This window comes from Taudactylus pleione, unplaced genomic scaffold, assembly GCF_031769625.1.
Source record: "Taudactylus pleione unplaced genomic scaffold, aTauple2 ptg000407l, whole genome shotgun sequence".
NCBI lineage: Eukaryota > Metazoa > Chordata > Amphibia > Anura > Myobatrachidae > Taudactylus > Taudactylus pleione.
The window spans coordinates 2551463-2565276 of record NW_028284809.1 but is presented as its reverse complement, the minus strand read 5'-3'; the positions used below and the strand labels follow the sequence as shown (position 1 = coordinate 2565276).

The 13814-nt window shown below is 45.0% G+C and overlaps 1 protein-coding gene across 1 annotated transcript in view; it reads right to left on the bottom strand.

Moving 5' to 3' along the window:
* The window catches only part of LOC148506372 (uncharacterized), a 136123-nt gene extending 124064 nt beyond the window's left edge, over positions 1 to 12059 (bottom strand). Inside the window, exon 1 of the mRNA XM_088446873.1 lies at positions 11972 to 12059. Coding sequence (XP_088302999.1) covers positions 11972 to 12059 — 88 coding nt within the window. The remainder of the gene's footprint in view (positions 1 to 11971) is intronic.
* Between the last annotated feature and the right edge of the window lie 1755 nt (positions 12060 to 13814).

Below are 13814 nucleotides of genomic sequence, written 5' to 3'. Positions count from 1 at the left end.
TCTTCAGAGATACAGTAACATCTCCAGTACAGCCACATAAACTCTTATAACAAGATAACTTCAAGTAAGACAGAGTGCACGTGTGCTGCTAGATGACGTCCTAGTGGTAATATGCGAATACAGTAGATCCAAAGCTTACCAGAGCATAGAAACACCCACCAATGCCTTCTCTTCTGCGTATGATGTTGCTTACCTGCGTTAATATCGGTAACATTGACGCACATTGTAAGGACATCTTGGCTTTGTGGCGGTCTGACCAAGCGCAAACGATGCAGCTCTCCTGACAGGCAGAGGGATCTCGTGCTGCGTAGGAGATCGCAATGGCTATGAATGCCCATGTAACAGCGTTTAGACCAGCATTTTTATCCCCCCCTCTCCATTACCTCCACTAACCACTGACTACCAGCCAGTCACTCTGCGAATGGGTTCTCTGTGCGCAGTGCGGCTTAAATGCATGCACAGTGGCAAACAATCGCTCAATCTGTGTAAGAAATCAGCTTTGTGCCCATCTCTAAATCAGGCCCCTTTTTCTCCATCCACCTTATCTCTCTCCAAGGCTTAGTGCAACGGGCCCTGATTCAGACCCGTTCGCTAGGCTGCGTTCGGACGCTGCTGGTAGATTGTGGCTATCTGCACATGCGTATGCGTCGCAATGCACGAGCCGGTCATGGCGTTCGGGAAATGATCGCTCGGAACTCACAGACGACCTGCTAGTTTGCGTGACAGACAGCGCCGCTTGTGGGTGGTGACAGGGGAAGGTCCTGGAAAACGGGGGTGTGGTGGTGCGAACGCAGGTGTGTCTGAGGGTCAAAACGGCGTTCTTTGGGTGTGCATAATTAAAGTGGAGCGTCATTGTACACGTCACCTGTTTGTATAAACCACTGCAGCACTCGCAGTGATTGCGGTAGGGTAGGGTCAACCACAAGCGCTGCGTATGCAGCCGATGGTTCTCGATGTTATCGATTGTTATATAAAGTTACTGGAAATGACGTGTGTAACGAAGGGCAAGTGGGCATCTTAACACTGGCCGCCGGTCGCACGCTAAGACATAGCGGGCGTACTGATGTCTTGCTGTGCGATCGCAGGATTTGCATACTCGGCCTCCTGACTGCTGCGTGCGAACACAGCCTAGCAAACGGGTCTGAATCTGGCCCACAGACTCCATAGTCACCAGTACAGCTGAATGATTTCTTTGTGCGCTTACAATGAGGCAGCTTTGATTAGCTATGAGGATCCGTTGGAACTCTGGGCCTGATTCAGAGCCGCTCGTAAGCGGCCGCTCGTTCGCTCCGAGCGATGTTCGCACAACTGCACATGCATATGGGTCGTAATGCGCATGCGCCAACCAGTCATTACGGTCGGAAATCGTGCGCTTGTAAAACAGCGAGGGGCTGCTAATTTGAGTGACAGAATGAGGCGGTCCCTAACACTCTGGGGTTCACATCTGTGGCGCAGGGCAGGGCACCCCAAAAGTCAGCCCAGCCAAAGACCTCCCCAGGGCATCACACGAAAAAAAAGAGCAACAGTGAAGTGTTATAAAGTATCAGTTGTGTAAAAGTAGCTAATAAGTGTTGGAAATAGTAACAAAGATAAAAAATATATGTGAAAAAAATACATGAATAATAAACAAACATGAAAAGTGATATACAAAGTGACTATGGCCCTCATTCAGAGCCGTTCGCTATTTGCGGTCGTTCGTTTAAAAACAAGGGGTGGCTATTCAAATGATCCGTACGCACATTGCAGTCTGTTCACACCTCTAAGTCTGAACGAGCGAGCAAAACATACGCTCGTTTATTTGATAAAAACGCCCCCTGGCCGCTCACACCATACGTCATGTCCGCTATTTATTTGATTAATCGAGTACATCGACCAGCGTATGAACTGCTCGCTATTCTTGTGGTTGGTGTTTGCTACCACAAATTTGCGAGCAGTTCTGGCTATAAAATAACCCAGTGACGTGGACAATGACGCTGCTGTTTTAAATATACACACCCATAAAACGCCCGTTTTGACCTTTAAGCACGCCTGCGTTCGGATCTCCACTCCCCATTTTCAAGCACCTTCCCCTGTTACCACCCACATACGCCTCATTCTGTCACTCAAAATAGCAGGCACTCGCTATATAGCGTACAAACGATTTTCGGCCGCACTGACTGGTTCGCGCATGCGTACTAAAAACCATACGCATGCGCAGATGTGCAAACATCGCTCGGAACGAGCGTACTGCCGCTAACGAGCGGCTCTGAATGAGGGCCTATGTGTATTAAGTGGTGATGCCCCACGCCCAAACGCTCACCCAAAATAAAAAGTTTATTTGGGGTGAGCGTTTGGGCGTGGGGCCCCCTGAGCTGTTCTGGCTGGACCTCTTCAGGGCATCACCATTTTATACACATAGGGCTGTATTTACTACAATCCGCATTTTGAATGCAGATTGTAGTGTGATATTACCGACTGAATTCGCATTGCGGATATCACAGGGATTTACTACTTGCGATAAAGCTCTGTCTCTGCGAATCCCCTCTGCACACTCATCACGGTATTTGCGCAAAAAATACCGTGACAAGTGACGACGCATGCGCTGACCGACCGTCGCTAAGCCCCGCCCCCCGACGTTAAGCCCCGCGATCATGGACCCCTGACCCCCGCGACCCCCCTCCCTTAATTATATTTACCTGCAGTCATCGGTGATCTGATGATGTCCTCTGTGGCTCCGGTCAGCTGATATCCCATCCTGCACTGGGACTCAGTCAGCTGATGAACGGACCCCAGTGCAGGCTGGGAGACCAGCTGACCGGAGGGAGTACATCACCAGAGCCCTGATCACCGGTCCCTGGTCCCGGTTACAGGGAATGTGTCTATTAGATACACTTAATGAAAAGAACAGGTCTTGTACTCACTGATGCAGGTAAGCTAAGTATATAGAATAATTATTGTACATGCAGACGGAACATAAAAATGGATCAGACCTTATTACTCACCAATGATAGGCCACGTGTAAAAAGAAATGCCCAATAATCAATGAGTGTAATAAATTGGTTTTATTTAAATGTTTTTTTTTTACATGATATATAATATTGTCATGGATAAACAGATTATCTTATAAAAATGCGGGTATGCAGTGGTATGCTGATTTATTTGCCTTTTCATATTTAGCTTTTTCTGTCTCTTATGTGTTTTACAGTGCAAGTATTCACAGCGTTTCACTTTTTCCACATTTTGTTATGTTACAGCCTTATTCCAAAATGGAACAAATTCATTTTTGTCCTCAAAATTCTGCACACAATACCCCATAATGACAACGTGTAAGAAGTTTTTTTGCTATTTTTGCAAATGTAATAAAAACAAACAACAACTAAGAAATCACATGTACATAAGTAGTCACAGCCTTTGCTCAATACTTTGTTGATGCACCTTTGGCAGCAATTACAGCCTCAAGTCTTTTTGAATATGATGCCACAAGCTTGGCACACCTATCTTTGGGCAGTTTCGCCCATTCCTCTTTGCAGCACCTCTCAAGCTCCATCAGGTTGGATGGGAAGCGTCGGTGCACAGTCATTTTCACATCTCTCCAGAGATGTTCAATCGGATTCAAGTCTGGGCTCTGGCTGGGCCACTGAAGGACATTCACAGAGTTGCCCTGAAGCCACTCCTTTCATATATTGGCTGTGTGCTTAGGGTCGTTGTCCTGCTGAAAGATGAACCGTCGCCCCAGTCTGAGGTCTCTGAAGGAGGTTTTCATCCAGGATGTCTCTGTACATTGTTGCTGTCGAAGTCAAATAATTGGTTATGACCGTTTGTAATTATTATCTGATGATCTATTCGTCTGTGGGCTGATAAAGAGTAGATCGGATGCTACTCTGCATCGGCGCAATCCAATTTGCACAAATGCGTATATGTATATTTATATCTATGCAAGGTTTAGTCAGTGATGAGAAACAGGTTCTGTATACATGTCTGTACCAAGTAATTACAATACACACAGACGTCTGTATGCGCAGAGGAAGACCATTGTCAGAAACCAGCATATCTTTTAGCAATTGTATGCATTTTGTTCAATGCTAATGTAGTTAAGAGGAACTGACAATTGTACTCAAAATAAGCGTAGGAAAGCCTTTGTTAAGTTATCAGATATTGTGACTCCAACAATATCTGCTGGCCACCTGTGAGCAGAAAAACTTTACTGTATATGACCCCTTGGAATTAGATTCAGACAGATATAATACCAAAAATGCCAGTTAATGGATAAAGCTATATATATATATATATATATATATATTAATCCATGACACATATACAGACGCACATTAGCGAATAAAATATAAACTCCCATACAGCACATATTTGCATGATACATGACACATTCACGCAGCGCACATTTGCGCTGCGTTCAGATGCACAACGCACACTGATGAATTCCTGTAAATATCTCACGTTCACTTATGCAAGCACATATATAAAAGGTTCCCTAGCATTGAGCATAATATGAGAGGTTTTGTTAGCTAATCATTATGGTGTAAAATGTACATATATGATATTTAAGGTATAGAACTTAGTAGACATGTCGTGTTTGGTATCATACTGACAACCTGTTTAATTCCAGATATCCGAATCTATCGGCGAAGGAGTCGCATCTTGTGTTCGGTGATTATGGAATATAGGGAATTATTGGTTAGAATGTGTACTCTGTATGTAGTGTCTTAATCAGGTTTAACTCATTTGGAGGGGTGGACCATATCCCTTTTGTCACCATATGAACTGTCCTATGGCCTGCATCGTACCAGAATGACAAGAATCAAGAACCAATGAAATCACGTATGCTTGTCTCTAATGTTGTTGTAACACTCTGGAAGGTATATAGGCTTGTGCTTTTTGGGCTAGATGTCAGTCATACCCATTTGATGACCACAGACGTCAGGATTGATGACTGGGACCTGGATCCGGTGCGCATGCATATGTATTGGCTGTACCTTTTGTATTTAATTGTCTTGCGCTAATGGTGATAGATCAAAGCGTGTAACTTACTTTTTGTTACAATAAGAACTTTTTGTGCTTTGGAACCACAATGAAAGGCTGGAAAGCAATTATTTCTCTTTAACGATTTAGGGGTATTCATACTACATTCATCTTTCCCTCTATGCTGACTAGTCTCCCAGTTCCTGCCACTGAAAAACATCCCCACAGCATGATGCTGCCACCACCATGCTTCACTGTAGGGATGGTATTGGCCTGGTGATGAGCGGTGCCTGGTTTGCTCCAAACATAATGCATGGCATTCACACAAAAGAGTTGAATCTTTGTCTCATCAGACCAGAGAGTCCTTTAGGTGCATTTTGGCAAAATCCAGGTGGGCTGCCATGTGCTTTTTTTTACTAAGGAGTGGCTTCCGTCTGGCCACTCTAATATACAGGCCTGATTGGTGGATTGCTGCAGAGATGGTTGTCCTTCTGGAAGGTTCTCCTCTCTCCACAGAGGACTGCTGTAGCTCTTACAGAGTGACCATCGGGTTCTTGGTCACCTCCCTGACTAGGGCCCTTCTCCCCTGATAGCTCAGTTTAGACGGCTGGCCAACTCTAGGAAGAGTCCTGGTGGCTCCAAACTTCTTCCATTTACAGATGATGGAGGCCACTGTGCTCATTGGGACCTTCAAAGCAGCAGATATTTTTCTGTACCCTTCTCCAGATTTCTGCCTCGAGACAATCCTGTCTCGGAGGTCTACAGACAATTCATTGGACTTCATGCTTGTTTTGTGCTCTGACATGTACTGTCAAGTGTGGGACCTTATATAGAGTATATATAGACAGGTGTATGCCTTTCAAAATCATGTCCAATCAACTGAATTTGCGATAGGTAGACTCCAATTAAGCTGTAGGAAAATCTCAAGGATGATCAGTGGAAACAGGATGCACCTGAGCAAAATTTTGAGCTTCATGGCAAAAGCTGTGAATACTTACGTACATGTGATTTCTTTGTTTTTTTTTTTTTTTATTACATTTGCAAAAATCTCAAAGAAACTTTTTACACGTTGTCATTATGGGGTATTGTGTGTAGAATTTTGAGGGCAAAAATGAATTTATTCCATTTTGGAAAAAGGCTGTAACATAACAAAATGTGGAAAAAGTGAAGCGTTGTGAATACATTCCGGATGCACTGTACATGCTCTGTTTGTTTATAAAAGAATTGTATTGCCGACCTTTGTACTGTGCGGTTATTGAGAGGTTTCTTATTTTTATTAATGTGGGTTAGATTAGAATTACAGATACATTACAGTTCTACTTTAGTTTGACAGGAGGTGGAGAGGAAGAGAATATTCCAGTTTGAAAGACAGCTACAGTACAAGGGGACAAAATCCAACACTCTTATTGTTTCTGTTATCTCCCGCTACATGCACTCTGCACCTCTTATTTACTACATACAGATAAACAAGGACATAGGACACGGGCTGTGGAGACCTATTGGGAGAGAAAAGTGTTTTTGCAACTGCTTGCTACTTAAGCAAGAAGGAGCTTATGTCCATAGGTCAAGCCATAGGTGGGGGATGAGGGGTATAGATTCCATTGATTGTGCCCATGCGTTTATGTCAAAAAGGATACCTACTGTAAAGCACTCCGGATGTAGTCCTTGGCAGTCAGCCAGGACCTCTGTACCCTACTGCAGGAGCCCATGCAGTGCATAAGGCGGGACTACGGTGGTGCACATTTGCAGCAGTTAGAGTCAGAGGAGGCTCCATTGAGATACTGCAACCTAAGGAAGGAGCTGTGCGATAGCTTATAATGCATTTCTGCACATAATGCTGACACTAGCTGGGAGTTTAAATGGACATTGTCTTTCATTATATCACATAAAGAGACATTAGGGAATTCACCATTCCATTTAGCCATACTGTGCCACCAGTTAGTTTATTTAAATTAATCTGACAGTGGGTAGTTGTATAGCAAAAAGGTGAGGAACACCGCAGAGGAGCGACGGAGCAGTGCACCATCTAGTACACAATCTATATCGCCCTCCGTCCAGGCAGAGACCACCTTGGTAGCATAGCTAGAAACTTGAAGATAAACCTATGTCACACTTGCTTAGTGACCTCTATATTTCCACCATTCTCCACCACCCTGTACTGGCTGATCACCTGCCTCCATGCAATCCCTCTACTCTCATCCCTCTTACAGTATATTACATACCTCCTTCCATTTCAACACATCTCTATGTACACATTAATGTACTCTACACCTCTCATTTCTCCAACACGCCATCTCTTCTCACCCATATCATTGTCCTGGGTTTAGTTGTCATCTTCCTTAAACCTGGATCACATTCATTCCAGCTTCTCCTGTTCAGCTTTCCCACTCTCTGACCACAACCTTCTTTGCTTCTGACTCACTGTGAGTCTTACACCACCCTAATCCCAATTTTATGCATATAAATGGAAGCGCTTCACTTCGGCCTCATCTATGTTGGGAAGGAGTACGCTCCAGTCTGCTCCTTCACTGAAGCTGCCCAGAGTCCTTTACTAAGATGCCCACCATGGGTGTTACTGCACATGTCCGTGGCCGTGCCATCTGTACTGTTCTTAGTACTACACAGACACTTAGCTCTGGGTGGGAGTACCTGTTATATGACTGTATTACATGACCTGATGGTCTGACACTTATCAGTCAAAAGATTTGCATCCTATATAATAATAGTAATTGCAGAGGTGTCAGTACATAATATTTGCAAACATATGGTTAAGCCACCAAGCTGTGCCAAGGCAGCCCTGTTTTATGGTGGTCCAAACGCTACGTGATAATACCCCCCACTTTGGGTCATACATTTATGCATTGCTACATGATACCAGCACATACATTTATATATTTCTAAACCGGGAGCTAACTCACCTGGAGGCACTCAGGAGCCTCCAATATGGCACTACAAGGATCAGCAGACCCTCCAACTACTAATCCCATCCATGCCCTTGGTTACATTGACTGAAGAAGCTACATCCTCTTTCCATTTGGATGTTCCCTAACAATCCCCATTTATGTTTTTGTCTTGGTTTGGTTGATGTTTGTGGTTGTCTATTTGTTTACTAAGTTTACTCATTATTGATGGTTATTGTGTAATACGGGGTCTATTTACTAAGCCTTCGATGGAGATAAAGTGAATGGAGATAACGTTCCAGCCAACCAGATCCTAACTGTCATTTTTCAAATACAGCCTGTGACATGGCAGTTAGGAGCTGATGGGCTGGTACTTTATCTCCATCCAAGACTTAGTAAATAGACCCCTATGCTCTCATCTCTTTTTCCTTGCAGAGGAAGGGCTGCTTGGCGGAAAAACATTGCCCCCCAGCAGCCACAAGGGTGCAAGAGGTAGTTGTGGTACTTTCGTGGAGCGAGTTGTTGCTGTCCTAAAGTGGGAACTGGTCACCTTCATTGATCTCAGGCACATCAGCACTTTGCTCATTAAGGGAAGATGAGGCCTTTGCAAATCAGGTTGTGTCAGTGTCCAGATTGTGTAGTAGTGTTTATGGATAGAGCTGGAAGTTGCAATGCCTTGACCAACCATCGTTCATCATTTAATTAAGGAAAAAAGCTGTGATATCAGTCACTGTGTCCAGGGGTGTTTGTCATATTATGGTGCACAAATATCCTAATGCCTGCCAAAGCTCAACCAGCATAAAGACGCCCACTGCTGCTATCTCATGTCCGTCCAATGTCGATCTGCTGCATAAACATCGATGAACATCGGGCAGTCACTCACGCAGCATAAACACCAAGTCTGACCAGCCGCAGACACTGCAAGTGAGTTCTCATGCTGTTATGCAATCGCATTGGCTAATTTATGCACGCCCAGGAAATGGCATTCAAACAGACAGACGTGCCAGCAATTTTCTGATCACTCCCCCCCTGTCACCACCTCCAAACGCTGACCGCCTGTCATTCACTTTGTGCGTCTGTAATCGCTTTGCGATCCCTGCGAGCGCACAATGTGACTTATACGCATGCGTGATGGCAAACAATCGCTCGATCTACGTGCATAATCGCCAGTGTGTACGCTGCTGAATCGGGCCCTTTGTTTTCATGTATACTTGTATCCCTTAATGTGCTACGTCCACCCCATCTAGTGGTTGATATAGGTATTGTTCATTTCTATATCCATAGTCTATTGCACTTGCCTAGTGTACAATAAACCCTTGTTTCCAGTCCCCTGTAAACACCTAGGGGGTATATACAATTACCCGCGGGACTTCTCCCGCGAGTAATTGGGGCTCGAAAGTCCCGTGGCGCGGGGTTAAGCTATTCAATAAAATAGCTTTTTCCCCGCGCCGGTAAATGTGCCCTCGCTCGCGGGAACACACTGTTTCCGCGAGAAGTGCGGAAACAGTGTGTTTTTCTGACGCACACAAGGCCGACAAGGGCGGCTTCGTGCAGCTGTTACCTCGCACCTACATGAGGTGCGAGGTAAAGCAAGACAGCGGGGGACTCGCGCGCGGGGTCTCGTAGACACCCGCGCGTGGAGTCCCCATTAATTGACTCACCACCAGTGCAACAATTAGTCACGGGGTAAACCCCGCGGCTAATTGTGTATACCTCCTAGTGACCGGATCGTCTTTGTAGAGAGCGGGACAAGAAAAGGGAAAGATTTTTTTTTTCATTACTATTATTATTGTAACCCTCACTTATTTGAGGTTATAATAACTACTCTTATGTAAATAAATGTTGGTTGTAACTAAAAGTATGTAATGCATAATTGACCACCTTTTATTTCTTCGTTCCAGATCTCTCCGTCCTCCGATGGTTATGAATCTTTCGATTCCTATTGAGGTAATTATTACACACCACTTGGTAATAGCTTTCCATTTTATAGCATGCATAAAGTAAATTAAATCATTTCATGACATTGTTACATTACAAACATAACGTAACATGGTTTCCATATGCAAATGGCATAGTAAATGGCAATATATACATATACTTAACCCAAATTATTAAGCTAAACTCTGTATATTCGCCTTCAAGTCTACGATATTATCTGGTAATAAGTCTCTACTTGTCCAGAACCTTGTAGCACAAATCCCCTCGTTGCACTTAGCTGGGTAAATAAAGAAGTTCATATATGCACCCCAGTTCAATGCAGTGTCCTTTAAGGGCTGGAGTGAATAAACACAGTTTACCAACACCGACAAATATAATAACAATTACATGTGAGTCTATGGAGTGAAGCCAGTGCCATATATGTACAGCTATAATACGCTGCTATCCAATGTTTGTAGTATTAGGATATGTAGTCCAGTATCCCTGAGCTAAGCTGATGCTGAGCTGTATAGTCTATAGTTTAAGCTATATGTATCCTTTTCCTTCTTTGTATAACTCTCCCAATTAGAGATTACAAAGTCTTAATGAAAACTTCCTGAATTCCAATTATCCTCCTCACTAACGCTCCTTCGCTTGCCTTTATTGCTTGATGTAGCTGACTGTTAAAGTTAGTTATCAGCTTATATATTTCCCTTCAGGGCTGTCTCTGCTCCTCTGTCCTTCCTATAATAAGAGCTGAAACCTGCTATCTTTAATCTGAGTGACAGTATCACTATTATTTATCCTATATTCCTGAGTGCAGGGAATACTGCTGTCAGTTAATCTTTACTTGCAGTATCTTACTCACTCGCTCCCTAACGGCTCCTCCGCACCTCCATCACAATGGACATGGCCTCTGCTGCCTGTTGCTGGACTTAGTCACTGCACCAGGGGGCCAGATGACCGCCACGCCCCCTGGTTTATCCTGCAGCTACTGTGGCCAATCTCCGCTATAGCCCTCGTTGGTGTAGAGCCCAGCCTCCGCTCCGCCTCTACCGTCGTCAGGGCAGACGCCGCCCTTCCTCTGACGTACTCCTGCTGTCCGGCTACCCGCTTCCGCTGGAGCACAGTGAGCACAGCCGCCCGGAGCGTAGCGAGTACTGGTGCCCTACTCCCGGCAAGGTAAGCCCTACTGGCTCCAGTGACAGGGGCTCCTAAACGCCGCTACTAGCAAACGCCCTACGTCCAAGCAGCGCCGGAGGCACCCTGACCTGAGCGCTTGAGGGGGAACAGCCAACTGACTTAGCTGCCACCCCAGCACCTATATCTCCCCACTCTACAGCCATGTGACCAGTCCCTAACTGCCAGCTGCACAAACCCTTCTCCTGTCCCTGCATTACTAATAGACTACCCAGCTGCTCATGCCATTTCTAGCACTTTCCTAGGTAGTCTCATGTCACTGCTACTGGCTTCCACTCATAAACCCACATGTTTACAGTGAATAATACACATACAATTCATGCCCTATCTACCTTACTAATATAATACACATAAATCCTATACCTCCTGTATCTAACTAAATTGACCTCCTATATACATTGCTCAAGTTACTGTATGTGGGTACCTATGTATTATAACAAGAATAAAGTGTGTGGTATTCTGACTTAAACTTAGCCATAAATCAATATGGCTACATTATTATTATTATTATTTATTTATCGTTTCGCTGTGTCACACTATATTAGCTGCCTCTATATTTGTTAAACGGGATGTAGTCATGTGACCGGCGGCCGCAAGGTCACTGGTCACAACCCCGACATCGGAATGCCGGCTAGGGATTTATGATAGGCGTCAAAATACCAATGTCTATCATAATCCCGATGCCGGAACACAGAGGATGCCATCCCGAATGAAAGTAAATCCAGGGCGCCCTTATCGGTAGCCACGGGGGGAGGGTTAGGATTAGGCAGTCTAGCGGGGTTAGGGTTAGGTTTGGGGGGAGATTAGGGTTAGGCACCCTCTGGGAGAGGTTAGGGTTAGGCCCCCCCCCCAGGAGGGTTAGATTTAAGGAGCGGTAAAAGGGGGTTAGGGTTAGGTACCCCAGGGGGAGGTTAGGCACTAAGGGGGAGGTTAGGTTTAAGCACCACTAAGGGCGGGTTAGTTTTAGGAGGGGGGCAGGGGAGGGTTAGGGTACTTACCTGTCCCAGTCGGGATCTTGATCCAGTCGGGCATCCGCAGTCGGGCTTTGAACCAGTGGCTAAACTGTCGCCGGCATTTCAATCCCATTCCTTGTTACACTACTATTGGTCAGCATTACTGTTCTTATTTTGCTGACAATCTGGTTAGCTCGCTCTGACTTGTCATATGTTTACTTTTGAAATTTTTCTATCGTATTATCAGTGTATTCCTAGAGTCATGTAACTGTCTGATCAGGTCCTAGGTGACTAATGAAAAGAAAAAAAGAAAAGTATTATCTGCATCATGGCATAGCGATGCCGCTTGCTCCACAGAGGGGCACCGTATTTACCAAGGCAGATTGTATACTGTGTCACATACTATTATATATAGAATCTGAGTTATATTTTGCAACATTGCTGAGATTTATATTATATCTACCAGAAGTGTTATAAATTATTGAAGGAAATGTTTGTTCCTCTTTCATTGTATAATAACATATTGTGACTGATTTGTGCTTTTTAAAAAGTATTAAACTATTGTTTGAAATTGTGAGTTGGATTATTATATATTCTGTAGTATTGTAGTATAGGCGCTCTTTTATTTGTTCATGTTTGAAGTAGGGGTGAGCGGGTTCGGATTTCTGAAATCCGAACCCCCCCGAGCCCCCCCGATCCGAGTCCGATCCGAGTCAGGCTCGACTTTTCCCGCCTGACTCGGATCTGAAATCGAGGCAAAACGTCATCATCCCGCCTTCCGAGTCTCGCGGGTTTTGGATCCTATATAAGGTACCCGCGTCGGCGCCATTTTCTCACTCGGCTGTGGACAGTGAAGAGGGAGGGTGGGAGTTAGGGCTGTGTAGTGCAGTGTAGTGTAGTGTAGTGTAGTGCTGCTGTTGTCCACTACTTCAAAGTCCATAGGAGCTGGCTGTGTTGTGCTGTGCTGCTGTTGTTAATAGGGGCTGTGTCCACTACTTCAAAGTCCATAGGGGCTGGCTGGACTGTGTTGTGCAGTCAGTTCTCCATAGGGGCTGTGTCCACTCCAAAGTCCTGTGCAGTGTCCCAGTCCTAAAGGAGTGCTGTAGTGTTGTCCAGGGGGTGCTCTGTCCATCAGGGGTGCTCCCCCCAAGTGCTAAAAAAATAATATATTTTCTGTGTTTGTGAATTGTGTGCGCAGTAGCCGCACGTGCATCAACAAAGTAGTGCCAAGCGTGCGCCTGTGTCATAAGTAAAGGGCCGGCTGGCTTGACCGTTAAGGGTGCTGTAACCCCCGAAAGTACACTCCAGTCCAAACCAAAAAAAAAATTATTTTCTGTGTTTGTGAATTGTGTGCGCAGTAGCCGCACGTGCATCAACAAAGTAGTGCCAAGCGTGCGCCTGTGTCATAAGTAAAGGGCCGGCTGGCTTGACCGTTAAGGGTGCTGTAACCCCCGAAAGTACACTCCAGTCCAAACCAAAAAAAAAATTATTTTCTGTGTTTGTGAATTGTGTGCGCAGTAGCCGCACGTGCATCAACAAAGTAGTGCCAAGCGTGCACCTGTGTCATAAGTAAAGGGCCGGCTGGATTGACCGTTAAGGGTGCTGTAACCCCCGAAAGTACACTCCAGTCCAAACCAAAAAAAAAATTATTTTCTGTGTTTGTGAATTGTGTGCGCAGTAGCCGCACGTGCATCAACAAAGTAGTGCCAAGCGTGCGCCTGTGTCATAGGTAAAGGGCCGGCTGGCTTGACCGTTAAAGGGTGCTGTAACCCCCAAAGTACACTCCAGTCCAAACCAAAAAAAAAATTATTTTCTGTGTTTGTGAATTGTGTGCGCAGTAGCCGCACGTGCATCAACAAAGTAGTGCCAAGCGTGCACCTGTGTCATA